Here is a 15,260-nt window from a genome sequence, read left to right as displayed (position 1 = left end):
ATTTATCGAGGTTTGAAAATCTTGAAAACCGCGCGTGGGCAGATCGATTTCCTCTCCTGCCAGTCAGTGCCGTGCAGATTGTTCTCTTTTCCTGTCACTCCCCGGGACAGTCCGCCCCTCCCTGCGCCATTGCGTCTTTACTGGAGCTGAGGATGGCCGGCGGTGGTCTCCAACCGGACACAATTTTCGGATGGACATGAAGCGGCCCGGCGTGAAGTCGGAGATGTCGCCGACGTCGTCAAATGGAAAGCGGAGAGTCTGATCCCGGCGGAGGAGAACAGCCAGCGACCAGCGCCCGCTGTGAGTCCCCATCACACCACCATCTCCAGCCCCTTCCTCTCGACTCTCCCTCGCTGGCTCCTGACCCCCTCCCCCATGATACACTCATGATACATGGTTCTTTTCTTCAAGCTCTCTCCCCCTTCCCCCGCTTGCCCACACCCCCCCCTCCCCCCACAACCCTCCTGCTTACACACCCCTTCCCCCCACAACCCCCCCGACCCCACACCCCTCCCCCCCACAAACACCCCCCCCCCCACAATCCCCTCCCCCGCTCAACCCTCCCCAACACACACCTTTCCCCCCCACAAGATCCCCCCTCCCCACACACCCCCCCTACCCCACACAATCTCCTCACCCCTCACCCCACAACCCCCACGCCCACACCACCCCTCCAACCTCAAAACCCCCCTGCCCCACACACCCCCCCTCCCCGCCCACACCCCCCCACACACACACACCCATCCCTTCGACACACACCCCCTCCCCCCACACGCCCCCCTGCCAACACACCCCCTCCCCCCCTACATTCCTCCTCCCCACCCCTCCCACACCGCCCTCTCCCACATCCCTCCGTCCCAACACACCCTCCTTCACACCCTCGCTCCCACCACACCAACCCCTCCCCCCCTCTTACCCCCACCCCCCCCCACACACACACACAACCCTCCCCTCCTCCCCTCCTCCCCTCCCACCCTCCCTCCCCCCCCCCAAAGAATTCCACAGATTCACCACCCTGATGATAATTTGAACTCAACACATAATGTGAACCACTATATTAGAAGAAAGTGACGAAAGCTTGGCAGTAAGAATATTTTATTACACAGAGGAAATGGTCACTGCATTTCAATGTACTATATTACTAAAACTCTGTTATTGACCGGTTTTGGCTTTCTGTGCTGTGGTTTCCGAGAGTACGCCGCCACCTACGAACGTCATTTTTGGCCACCTCGCTCAGAGCCCCCCTCTGCCGCGTGTGTGCCGAGGATTTTTCCCGTCGATGAAAGTTGACAGAGATATTAATGTTTTTACAACATTCCCCATTCTCTCTGCTTTATATATACAATTCTGCATTGGGGAAGGATAAGCTATTCTGAACAAGCAACACAATAGTTTTTTTTTCCTTGTGTATATGTTCACTGGTTTCTTTGAGTTTAAAAATCTCATTAAAATTTCATTTCCCCTTGAAGTGTCTTTCATTCCATCTTTTAGCAATTCAGTATTCTGTTTGATGTTGTTATTGTAAATACTGCAGAAAAAATTCATGGATCAACAGAAGCAAAGGGACATAATATATAGAAAGCACTGTCAACATCAGTTTACCATTACAATTATCATTGCCATTACAATGTACTATTTTCTATCTATGACAATCAATTCCACAATATCCAAATCTACAGTGTACATAAGTGTGTTGCTAGTCAATTGCGTGATCTGTGATGAAACACACTTAAGAAAAAGGGAATGTAATCATCTACCAAACTTGATAAAAGTTATCAGATGGTAATGATGTGATAAGCAAGCAAAAAAATCACTGACAGCAGGTGGATACCCAGATTCTTGTCATCTTTGAAACACGTCAAGGTTTTTTTTCAAATAGGGTTTTGAAAACAAACTTTTCTTTTTTAACATTAATCTCTTTTTGATAGTTGCAAAATATGCGCTCCACCCTTAATCCCCATGGATGACTTACATAATGTTGTGATCCTTCTTGCAGGTCTCTTTGGGTGACTGTCCATATCTGTGCGGTATAATGTCAAACTAAATAAGGTTCACAAGATACACATGATAGTGTTGCATCTAAAGATCACTCTTTTGATGGCAGATCAAAAGTAAACAGAAAGCCAATAAGGAATTGAAATGAAAAGAAGCAAGCTGCTTCTCATTTGTCATCATATTTAATGTTCTTGTACGAATAGAAAGTGTTCAAAGCTTTCTGCTTAAATGTTATGTATGTTTATTCCATTTCAAGCATCATTTATTGTATGCCCTCAACCTTTGCATATAGCTTAGCAATGGAATATTTTCCCATATTTGGATCATTCTTTGACATTGGGGAATGCTTGTGGTCAGTATTAAAAATATCAATATCTTGAATTTTTTTTTTTTTAGTTTAATTTAGTTTAGAGATAAATTGTGGAGATAGACCCTTCGGTCCACCGAGTTCACGATGACCAGCGATCCCTATGCACTAGCACTATCCTACACACACTAGGGACAATTTGCAATTTTTGCCAAAGCCAATTGTGGGAGGAAACTGGAGCACCCGGAGAAAACCCACGCAGGCCACGGGGAGAGCATACAAACCCTGTAGTCGGGATCAAACCTGGGTCTCTGGCGCTGTAAGGCAGCAACTCTTCAGCTGCGACACCGTGCTGCCCAAGTTAATACTGCATGTGCATAACTGTTCAAACTCGCCAGCACTGCTTAAAATTCACCCACAGAATCAACATGTGGGTTAGGTATTCTGTGATGCTATTGAGTTTCAGATCTGTTTCTGATGAACAATTGAACTGAAGCATTCAAGTATAGTTACAAGAGGCCAGAACTCTTAGCTGGTTTATGAAATGTAGCACATAACATTTAATATTCAGCTTCTGTGACATGTCAGAAGAAATATATACATCTTAAACTAATTATTGGTTTTAACAAAACAAATGCATAAATGGCATTGTTCATGTTAATTGTACATGACAATGGGGCTATAAACAAAGCTCAATGCTAATACAACTAATTATTAATTTGATTCGATTTTGCCATATAATTATATCAAATTGCATTACAAAAATACCAATTTAACAGAAAGCCTTTAATTAAGGTTCCCAAAAAATCTCAGAGAGTTCTTACATATAACCATATAACCATATAACAATTACAGCATGGAAACAGGCCATCTCGACCCTTCTAGTTCGTGCCGAACACATATTCTCCCCTAGTCCCATATACCTGCGTTCAGACCATAACCCCCCATTCCTTTCCCGTCCATATAACTATCCAATTTATTTTTAAATGATAAAAACGAACCTGCCTCCACCACCTTCACTGGAAGCTCATTCCACACAGCCACCACTCTCTGAGTAAAGAAGTTCCCCCTCATGTTACCCCTAAACTTCTGTCCCTTAATTCTCAAGTCATGTCCCCTTGTTTGAATCTTCCCTACTCTCAGTGGGAAAAGCTTATCCACGTCAATTCTGTCTATCACTCTCATCATTTTAAAGACCTCTATCAAGTCCCCCCTTAACCTTCTGCACTCCAAACAATAAAGCCCTAACTTGTTCAACCTTTCTCTGTAACTTAGTTGCTGAAACCCAGGCAACATTCTAGTAAATCTCCTCTGTACTCTCTCTATTTTGTTGACATCCTTCCTATAATTGGGCGACCAAAATTGTACTCCATACTCCAGAATTGACCTCACCAATGCCTTGTACAATTTTAACATTGCATCCCAACTTCTATACTCAATGCTCTGATTTATAAAGGCCAGCACACCAAAAGCTTTCTTTCCCACCCTATCTACATGAGATTCCACTTTCAGGGAACTGTGCACAGTTATTCCCAGATCCCTCTGTTCACCTGCATTCTTCAATTCCCTACCATTTACCATGTACGTCCTATTTTGATTTGACCTGCCAAGATGTAGCACCTCACACTTATCAGCATTAAACTCCATCTGCCATCTTTCAGCCCACTCTTCCAACTGGCATAAATCTCTCTGTAGACTTTGAAAATCTACTTCATTACCCACAACCCCACCTATTTTAGTATCATCTGCATACTTACTAATCCAATTTACCACACCATCATCCAGATCATTGATGTACATGACAAACAACAGTGGACCCAACACAGATCCCTGTGGCACCCCACTAGTCACTGGCCTCCAACCTGACAAACAACCATCCACCATTACTCTCTGGCATCTCCCATTCAGCCACTGTTGAATCCATCTTGCTACTCCACCATTAATACCCAACAATTGAACCTTCTTAACAAACCTTCCGTGAGGAACCTTGTCAAAGGCCTTACTGAAGTCCATATATACAACATCCACTGCTTTACCCTCATCAATTTCCCGAGTAACCTCTTCAAAACATTCAAGAAGATTAGTCAAACATGACCTTCCAGGCACAAATCCATGTTGACTGTTCCTAATCAGACCCTGTTTATCCAGATGCTTATATATATTATCTCTAAGTATCCTTTCCATTAATTTGCCCACCACTGACATCAAACTAACAGGTCTATAATTGCTAGGTTTACTCTTAGACCCCTTTCTAAACAATGGAACAACATGCGCAGTACGCCAATCCTCCGGCACTATTCCTGTTTCTAATGACATTTGAAATATTTCTGTCATACCCCCTGCTATTTCTACACTAACTTCTCTCAATGTCCTAGGGAATATCCTGTCCGGACCTGGAGACTTATCCACTTTTATATTTCTCAAAAGTGTCAGTACTTCCTCTTCTTTGATCCTCATAGTTTCCATAGCTACTCTACTTGTTTCCCTTACCTCACATAATTCAATATCCTTCTCCTTGGTGAATACCGAAGAAAAGAAATTGTTCAATATCTCCCCCATCTCTTTTGGCTCTGCAGATAGCTGTCCACTCTGACTCTCTAATGGACAAACTTTATCCCTCGTTATCCTTTTGCTATTAATATAGCTGTAGAAACCCTTTGGATTTACTTTCACCTTTGCCAACGCAACCTCATATCTTCTTTTAGCTTTTCTAATTTCTTTCTTAAGATTCTTTTTACATTCTTTATACTCCTCAAGCACCTCATTTACTCCAAGCTGCCTATAATTATTGTAGATCTCTCTCTTTTTCTGAACTGTGTCCAATTTCCCTTGAAAACCATGGCTCTTTCCAATTTTTACTATTTCCTTTCCACCGAACAGGGACATAAAGATTCTGTACTCTTAAAATTTCATCTTTAAATGTCCTCCATTTCTCTTCCACATCTTTCCCATAAAACAAACTGTCCCAATGTACTTTTTTTTAATCCTTTCGCATCTCCTCAAAGTTAGCCTTTCTCCAATCAAAAATCTCAACCCTAGGTCCAGTTCTGACCCTCTCCGTAATTATATTGAAACTAATGGTATTGTGATCACTGGTCCCGAACTGTTCCCCAACGCATACCTCTGCCACCTGACCCGTCTCATTTCCTAACAGGAGGTCCAGCACCGCCCCTTCTCTAGTAGGTACTTCTATGTATTGCTGCAAAAAACTATCCTGCACACATTTTACAAACTCCAACCCATCTAGCCCATTTACAGAATGTGTTTCCCAGTCTATGTGGGCATAGGAGCAATCTGAATAATAGGCAGGCTCTCTATGTGATATCAAAATTGTCTTTGTTCATCATTCAAAACATATTCCTTCTCTTTGAATGGTGATTTAATAAAATATAAATGTAGGTACATTTTCTGAACTTCAGATTGTCTTATCCACTTTCCTGTGTAATTGAACCTTAAAATGAATTGAGAATCATTTCATGTTCCATATTATATCAATATAATTTCAACTAAATGTGCACCCATATGCCTTTTTTTAATTGATGTTTTGATGTAAATTAAATTTTTAAAATCCAATACAGAAGCAGTAACTGGAAACTAATACAATGTAGAATAATTAAAGATGACTAAAGTACTAAATAACGAGAAAAACCCCCCTGGTGATTTGTGGAGTTCTGGCACTGTAGAAGGAATGAGGTAATCTTTTCCAATGCACTAATTTTAAATTCCCTTAAAGCCTGGCACTCTTGATTATTAGTTTTGCCATAATTTGAGAAGTTCTAAAGCTTATTTTTTCAGCAAATAAGGTTGATTTCTCTCTAGATTTAAAATCCCAAATATTTTTTTTCTCTGTCCATTTTGTGCCCTACAATGTTATGAATGTCACTGTTTTACTGATGCTCTTACAGTCTGTGCTCCTTGAATAGAGTTATTCCAGATACTGTGTAGGAAGGAACTGCGGATGCTGGTTTAAAACAAAGATAGACGCAAAAAGCTGGAGTAACTCAGTGGGTCAGACAGCAAATCTGGAGAAAAACATCCTTTTCTCCAGAGATGCTGTCTGACCCGCTGAGTTACTCCAGCAGTTTGTATCTGTTCCTGTTACTGGCCACACAAGGCTGGTTTAGCAGTTGCCAGAAAAGTTGCCTGCTTGGAATTGCATGAACCAAGGAGAAACAGGGAAAAACACAACTTTGCTCTGCTAATTCCAGAAAGCCTTTCCATGGTTATGGATTTTTACTGTTAGCATTGCATTCTTGAGTGCCTTTCTGTGCTCCCCTCATTTAGTCTAACATCTTGCTTCACCCATGCAGTGTTCTTCCTGCCCGATGGAATGTCAGCTTGCAATGTGAGCATAATAACCAAGCTGACTTTCCGGTGCAATAATGATGGCATTCTGTGCTGGTGAATTCACTGTCATTGGGTCCTCTTTCAAATGAATGTTAAAGCTGCATTACCATTATAGAAACATAGAAACATAGAAATTAGGTGCAGGAGGAGGCCATTCGGCCCTTCGAGTCTGCACCGCCATTCAATATGATCATGGCTGATCATCCAACTCAGTATCCCGTACCTGCCTTCTCTCCATACCCCCTGATCCCTTTAGCCACAAGGGCCACATCTAACTCCCTCTTAAATATAGCCAATGAACTGGCCTCAACTACCCTCTGTGGCAGAGAGTTCCAGAGATTCACCACTCTCTGTGTGAAAAAAGTTCTTCTCATCTCGGTTTTAAAGGATTTCCCCCTTATCCTTAAGCTGTGACCCCTTGTCCTGGACTTCTCTAACATCGGGAACAATCTTCCTGCATCTAGCCTGTCCAACCCCTTAAGAATTTTGTAAGTTTCTATAAGATCCCCTCTCAATCTTCTAAATTCTAGAGAGTATAAACCAAGTCTATCCAGTCTTTCTTCATAAGACAGCCCTGACATCCCAGGAATCAGCCTGGTGAACCGTCTCTGCACTCCCTCTATGGCAATAATGTCCTTCCTCAGATTTGGAGACCAAAACTGTACGCAATACTCCAGGTGTGGTCTCACCAAGACCCTGTACAACTGCAGTAGAACCTCTCTGCTCCTATACTCAAATCCTTTTGCAATGAAAGCTAACATACCATTCGCTTTCTTTACTGCCTGCTACACCTGCATGCCTACCTTCAATGACTGGTGTACCATGACACCCAGGTCTCGCTGCATCTCCCCCTTTCCCAATCGGCCACCATTTAGATAATATATTATATAGATTATATTCAAAGTGAAGTTCAAATCTTAAAGGAGATGTCCGGGGCAAGTATTTTTTACACAGAGAATGGTGGGCTGCTGGAAAGTGCTGCCTGGGGTTGTGGTGAAGGTAGATACAATGGTGGCATTTTAGAGGCATTTAGATAGGCACCTGGATGCGGGGAATGAAGGGATGTGGATCATGTGCTGACAGAAGAAACATTTTTTAATTTGGCGTTATGTTTGACACAGACATTATGGGTGAGGGAGCCTGTTCCTGTGCTGTGTTATATGTCCTTCTTTGTGAGTATTTGAAATCCTCCTCATATCCTGGTGAATTTTATGTCTTAACCAACGTCACTCGAGCTAATTAACGAGTCATTTTCACCTTTCCATATGCAGGAACATGAAATGTGCTTGTTACACTTCCTACTTTACGTCCAGTAAAGGTGGGAAAGTATATTAGGCAGTCATGACGGATGCTGTGAAATGTTATATTATTTCTTTCTTACATTGTAACCTTTTGCCAACAAAATTCTTCCACCATTAAAAACTAGCCTCGTTTACAGTTCCAGACTCCTTGAATACACTATTGTGTGCATGGTACATTTTCCAAGACACAGGTACAAACTTCCCTTTAATTTGCTTTATCTCCCACAAACTTTGACATGGAAAATAATCTCCTAATTTTGATATAACTAATCCAACTATGCCTTTCTCCGGAAGATGCGGCGCTGCCCTGGCAGCAGCGGCTCGCCTGCAGTCCGTTTGTTTTCACTTTTTTGTGTAATTTTTTTTCATTTTGTCTAGTTAACCTTTTTGGTTTTTAGGTTGTGTTTAAGTCCAGTATCCAGTTGCAGGGGGGGGGGGGGGGGGGGGTTGAAACGGGGCTTGCTATCTCTCCCTTCGGGGGAATGCAACTTTTTTGTCGTATCCCTCTTATCTGCCTCCGTCTGCGCTGAGGCCTAATGGCGGAGCTGGCAACCTCGAGACTGCGGAGGCAGAGCCAGTCAGGACTTGCCCTGGGCGGTCCGGCTCGGGGCTGGAATGGCGCTCCCGTGAGGGGCTGTGACGCTCCCGTGAGGGCGGCCTGGCGCGGGGCTGAGACTCTCCCGTGAGGGGCTGTGGTGCTCCCGTTGGGGCGGCCCAGCTCGAGGGTGGTATGGCGCTCCCGTCAGAGCGGCCCAGCTCGAGGGAGGAATGACACTTACGTGAGGGCGATCCGGCTAGGGGCTGGAACGGTGCTCCGGTGGCTGGGACGGCGTTCTGGCGGCGGTGACCTGAGTCCGGGGTTCAGCCGCGGGCCAGCGGCTGCATCCTCTGGACTGGAGGGCGGCAGCTTCGACCACCCCGGGCCGCGGTGTTCGAGCTGGCCCGTTTGCGGGGTTCGGTGAGCCGCGGGACTGTCTGTACCATCGCCCGGTAGGGTATCGCCTCAGAGCAGAGGGAGAAGAGGAGGGAAGTGACTGCAGCCCTAAGATTTTTGCCTCCACCACAGTGAGGAGGTGCTTGGAGGACTCACTGTGGTGGATGTTAATTTGTGTTTATTGTTGTTTATTATTGTATTATTGTATGTATGACTGCAGGCATGAAATTTCGTTCAGACCGTAAGGTCTGAATGACAATAAAGGTAATTCTAAATTCTATTTACAAGCCAATTCATGGTTGAATGATTTCTTTATTATCAGGTGTGCCAAGGTACAGTGAAATACTTTCTTTGCATATAGGTCAGCAAGAGTACCATACAAAAGCACCATCATCAGTTAGTACAGAATGTAGAGAGTATCGCACTGAGTCTATTTGCAAGAGGCAGCATTTTTGGTGCAATTTTACAGTCCCAGCTGCAGCTGGCCACAAAGCCCCTTTCCTGCCATCGCCTCAATTCCAGTAAACCCGCCAACCATCGTCCCTCTCCTTGCATGGCCCTCTTCAGCCCTTGTCCCGGGGTGATCCTTTCTCACCCTCCCCCCCCCTCCGGTTCTTACCGGGCCTTTAGTTCAGTTTCTGCTGCCATCATTGAGTCCGTCCTCCTCCTCTCCGGTTCTCTGGGTAGGTTCAAGGTTTTGCGGTGGGTGAGCCATGCCTGCAGTTGAGTTATGGTTGAGGCTCGCCGGGAGGCCTTCTCCTCGCGCTTGCTTTGCCAGGAGGCCTTCTCCCTCTTATCCGCCCTCTGTTTCAGACTCTCTCCACATTCCAATTCCCAGTCTTCAAGGCGAACAAGAGATGAGCCTTGGGACCCGCTCCAGTCGGCTTCTCTGGATCCGCGGTGGGTGAGCCAGACCTGCGGCCCACCGGAGCTTCAGCCACTCGCGGCAAGCAAATACTTTTAATCAGCATTATTTGAATGGTTTTCCTATTTGAACAGATGGTATTGTTGATGTGGTGGCCTTAAGTAAATTATAATATAATTGACATATTGTTTTTCACCTTTTAGTTCTGAATCGAAAGGAAAACATGATACAGCAGGGAACAGTGGAGTTCTTAAGCTTGATACAGGAGATGAAGTGTGGCTGCGGATGGGGAATGGAGCACTGCATGGGGACCATCAAAGATACTGCACGTTTTCTGGTTTCCTCCTCTTTGAGAGTATCTAGCAACCACCAATAAACAAGAGTGTCACTATTGTAAAACATGGTTACAAGTTGGGTATGTCCAGAAACACGTCTAATATTGTGCAGTCTCTAAATAAAATATTGAGAGTTGGGAGCTACAATATTTCATCCCGAATAAGACATACCTGAATTAATAATGACAGATTATTAAAACATGGCATGAATAAAATGTACTCTATGTAGAAATTTTAAGTAAGGACAAATAGCATTTGTCCATTTAACTACTGCATACCAAGATATGTTGAGAACATTGATTATTTCAGGGGCAACATTAAAAGAAGAACTGAAGCATTATAATGCAGTTTAATTAACATGTGATAAGTACACATACTGGTGGCATTCCAGTGTTGATTGATTTGTACATCTTTTATGATAGGAATTGTACAGTGGTAGCAAATAAATCTATATCCAAGATGCCATTGGGTTTTGATTAATTATGAGTTATGTTACTATCATTCTCATTCCTTTGTTATATTCTTTATCTTCTATTGAGACACAATTAAAACAAATAAAGTTAATTACTTATATTCTGTTTTTTCTTTGATGTCCGTGTATGCTCTAGTGATGTTATACTGATAACCTTGAACCATTTAGCCTGTTAGACTTGTATCTGAAGTATAGTTTTCAGTTTATATTGATGGTTTAACACAAAGGATCGGCCAGGTTTTAATGTATTTTATTGCATATTGTGTTTACGCCCATCAGGCAAAGAGAATGGTTTTATTATTCCAGGAATATTTCCATTATGCTCAGATATTAATTATTGAAGCTGTGCATTTCACCCTCTTTGAGGAGAAGCTGAGCATCTATTTGAGAAAGTTTAGGTTTATTATTGTCACCTGTACTGAGGTACAATGAAAATGAACCTTGTTTAAACAAGGTTGTGAGATGTGATGAGCAGAATTATGTGCCCAGTTTCAGAGAGTAGGTGATAAATGATCTGAAATTGCACATTAAAAAGATCAGACATAAATACAACCAAGTCAAATGGATGGAGTAAAGGGAAGCACGATAGCTGAAGAGAAGGGAAAGATACTGAGTGCAGAATATAGTTTTCAGCATTGTAGTGCATCAGCTCCATAAACAAAGCCCAATGTCCACGATGGGGCAGAGGTGAATCGGATAGCACGTTAGCTTGTGGAAGGACTATTCAGAGACCTGGTAACAGAGACGAAACTGTTCCTGAGTTTGGTGGTGTACTTTCAAGCTACAATACTTTCTGCCGGGCAGGAATAGGGAGAAGAATGAATGACCAGGGTGGGATGTTTTTGATTCTGTTGGTTGCTTTTCTGAGGCAGCGTGGTGTAAATGGTACAAACGGTGTAAATGGTGGGAAGTCTAGTCTGGGTGCTGGACTGGGTTACATCTACAATTCTCTGTGATTTTTTGTGGTCTAGGGCAGAGATGTTCCAAGGCTGAAACTGTGCACTTAGAGGCCTTTATGAGGTGAATACCTTGTTTAAATAAAGCTGTGTGATGAACAGAATGATTTGTACAGTTTCAGAGAGTAGATGACATATGACAATGAAATTGTACATTAAAAAGGCTACCACCTGAACCAGTCAAAGGTCTAGCTGCCAAAAGGTAGGCACCAATAAAAGCGAAGGGGGATTAGTAAATTAAGTGAACCCACTTTGAATAATTATTATCTTTTCAATGCTGATTTCATCAAGCTAATATCAACTACGTACTGTGAAGAATCTTGAGTGGAAACTCATGCACGCTTATGATAATATATACGTGGAATAAGTACAGATTGCGACTGTCCTGCTGAAAACGTTGTTTTGCACAGTTGCCTTATAAATAATACATGCCAATTTTTTTCAAATTAGGATTTATTTGCATTTCACTTTTGTTAAATTTTGTACACAAATCTTTCAAAATTTGCTAAATAAATTTGCTCAATGTGCTACACCATATTGAGGATTGTTTCAGGGACCTGGGACTAAACTGGCAGTCCAGTGCAGTGCTGAGGGTGCTCCAGTGTTAGAGCTCATTCCTTTTGGACTGCGTCGACTGGGCTTGTATTCACTGGGGTTTAGGAGGATGGGAGGGGATCTTATAGAAAGATATAACATTCAGAAAGGATTGGACAGGCTAGATGTAGGAAACATGTTCCCGATGTTGGGGGAGTCCAGAACCAGGAGTGGCAGTTTAAGAATAAGGGGAAGGCCATTTGGGACTGAGATGAGGGAAAATGTTATCACCCAGAGTGTTGTGAATCTGTGGAATTCTCTGCCACAGCAGTGGAGGCAGTGGAGGCAGTGAGGCCAATTCACTGGATGTTTTCAAGAGAGAGTTAGATTTAAATCTTAGGGCTAAAGGAATCAAGGGATATGGGGAAAAAGCAGAAAAGGGTTACTGATTTTAGATAATCAGCCATGATCATATTGAATGCCGGTGCTGACTTAAATGGCCGAATGGCCTACTCCTACACCTATTTTTCTACGTTCCTATGTTTCTAAGTTACTAAATTGAGACCTTGATTGTCCTCAGGGGCAAGCGGACAAGCATTTTCAAAGAAGCACAGAATGTTTCTCTCAACATCTTGGCTTCTATTAATCTTGTAACCAATTATAATAAAACCGATGTCCTTTTAATCAGAGCGGAATCCTGTTACATGCAAATTAGTTGCAGCATTTTGCAGCAATGACCAATCTTCAAATTTTGTAGGATTCAAAGCATTTTCAGGCATTTCAGCATAATGAAAGACTTTATAAATGCAAATCTTTCTTCACTTACTGGCAACTGAAAGCATAAAATTATAATACAGGGAAATGAAAATCTTGCATTTAAAAAGGGCTCTTCATTAACTCTGCATGTTGTACTGCGGATATTTTTGGCACGTAGAGAATTATTATTGTCTTCTTCATCCATCTCCTCATCTTCCTCATGTTGGATCGTAGATTGGTCGATATGTTAAATAACGTTGATTTAGGTGGACAATGTGGTGAAGACTGTTTTTGGCATGCTTGCTTTCATTGCCAATAGTACTAGCTAAAGAAAGTTGGGAGATCATGGTGAGACCACACTTGACGTACTCTGTGTGGTTCTGGTCACCCAACAGAAGGAAGGATATCATTAAATTGAAAGTGTGCAGAAATGATTCACCAGGATATTACCGGGACTTGTGGCTTCCAGTTGCAGGGAGAGGCCAGATAGGTTGGGGATTTTTATTTGGAGAGTTGGAGGCTGAGGGGTAACCTCATTGAAGTATACAAAATTACGAGGGGCATGGATAAAATGAACGTTCAGGATTCTAAGACTAGAGGGCACAGGCTTAAGGTGAGAGGGTAGAGATTTAAGGGGGGTCTCAGAGGCAACTTTTTCACTCAGAGAGTAGTCTGTATTTAGAGTAAGCTGCCAGAGAAAGATATAGAAGTGATAAAAATCTGACTTTCAATGACACGTGGACAGATATATGGATAGGAAGGGTTTAGAAGGATATAGGCCAATGGGACTAACCCAGAATGCTAACATGGACATGTTGAGCTGAAGGGTCTATTTCCAAGCTTCCAGCTCTATGACTATAACTGGTGCTCCTTTCATATTGGTGATAAGGTGGAGGGGCAGGGCTGGGTATTATAAGAACTCTTTCCATCTATCATCCCAAGGTCCTCAATATCATTCCAAATGCTTCTTCCCAACCTTAAGAGGTTAAGGGCCAGAGATTCTCAGGAGTCAATGCGGATGTTATATTTATTGATGAAGCTCTCACTAGGATCACCTCGATACCCCGCAGCTGCACTCTTGCTCCCCCTCCCTCCATTTGTACAAGGACAGAGTCCCCCTTGTCCTCACCTTCCACCCAATCAGCTGTCGCACAAAGCATATAATCCACCAACATTTTCGCCACCTCCAACGGGATCCCACTACTGGCCATCTCTTCCCATCTCCATCCCTTTCTGCTTTCCACAGAGACCGTTCCCTCCGCAAATCCCTGGTCAACTCGTCCCTTCCCACCCAACCCACCCCCTCCCCAGGTTCTTTCCCCGCAACTGCAGGAGATGCAACTCATGTCCCTTTAACTCTCCCCTCGACTCCATCCAAGGACCCCGACAATCTTTCCAGGTGAGGCAGAGGTTCACTTGCACCTCCTCCAACCTCATCTACTGTATCCGCTGTTCCATATGTCAACTCCTGTAAATTGGCGAGACCAAGCGCAGGCTCGGCGATCGTGTCGCTGAACATCTCTGCTCAGTCCATCTTAGCATATCTGATCTCCCAATTGCTCAGCACTTTAACTCCTCTCCCATTCCCAATCTGACCTTTCTGTTCTTAGCCGCCTCCATTTTCAGAGTGAGGCCCAGTGCAATTGGAGGAACAGCACCACATATTTTGCTTGGGTAGTTTACACCCCAGTGGTATGAACATTGACTTCTCTAACTTCAAATAGCCCTTGCTTTCCCTCTCTCTTCCCCATTCTCCCACCAATCATACTGCTTCCAACTACCTTCTATCTCTGTCCCGCACACTCCACTGACATCAGTCTGAAGTAGGGTCTTGACCCGAAGCTTCACCCGTTCCTTCTCTCCAGAGATGCTGCCTGTCCCGCTGAGCTACTCCAGCTTTTTGTGTCTCCCTTATACTCATTGATGCTGCTTTGAGCACTTCCTTGAAACTTCTCTTCTCTCCACCTGATCATCATTTCTCATGGTGAAGCTTGTAAAGGAGTGCTCCTTTCTGACGTCTGGTGTCAGGAGTGTAAATAATGTTGCCTACACAACATGGATGATGTCAAGTAACTTGGGCCTCCATGCCTGGTATACTGGCCTGGGAAAGGGCACTGAGATTGCTTCATTTTGTCCTTTCAATTAATTTGGAGGATTTTGCAGAGAGCATTATCTCAGAGTTATCTCCAGTGACTTAAAGTGCCTTCAGCAGATGATTTAGGTGTCTGTATAATTCACGTGTCTCCAATAAAGTCTGAATAAAGATACTCCAATGGGGCAATGTGGGACGTTTAGATGGGTTCAGTTGCCTGATAACAACTGGAAAAAAGATATCCCTGAATGTGGAGGTATTTCTGTAACTTGTGCTTGATGGGAGAAGGGGGAGTGATCGGTGTGAGACCGGTCCTTGATTATGTTGGTGACTTTGGTGAAGAAGCATGAAGTGTAGACAGAGTCA

General features: G+C 43.4%; 1 protein-coding gene across 1 annotated transcript in view; it reads left to right on the top strand.

Annotated features, from left to right (window-relative positions):
- LOC129695076 (complement C1q tumor necrosis factor-related protein 3-like) overlaps positions 1–10,650 on the top strand; it is a 41,715-nt gene extending 31,065 nt beyond the window's left edge. Inside the window, exon 6 of the mRNA XM_055631858.1 lies at positions 9,953–10,650. Coding sequence (XP_055487833.1) covers positions 9,953–10,112 — 160 coding nt within the window. The 3' untranslated portion in view covers positions 10,113–10,650. The remainder of the gene's footprint in view (positions 1–9,952) is intronic.
- The last annotated feature ends 4,610 nt before the right edge of the window (positions 10,651–15,260 follow it).

The sequence above is a fragment of the Leucoraja erinacea genome, chromosome 1 (assembly GCF_028641065.1).
Source record: "Leucoraja erinacea ecotype New England chromosome 1, Leri_hhj_1, whole genome shotgun sequence".
NCBI classification, from domain to species: domain Eukaryota; kingdom Metazoa; phylum Chordata; class Chondrichthyes; order Rajiformes; family Rajidae; genus Leucoraja; species Leucoraja erinaceus.
The sequence above is the reverse complement of the archived record's forward strand: the minus strand, read 5'-3'. Positions and strand labels throughout refer to the sequence as shown.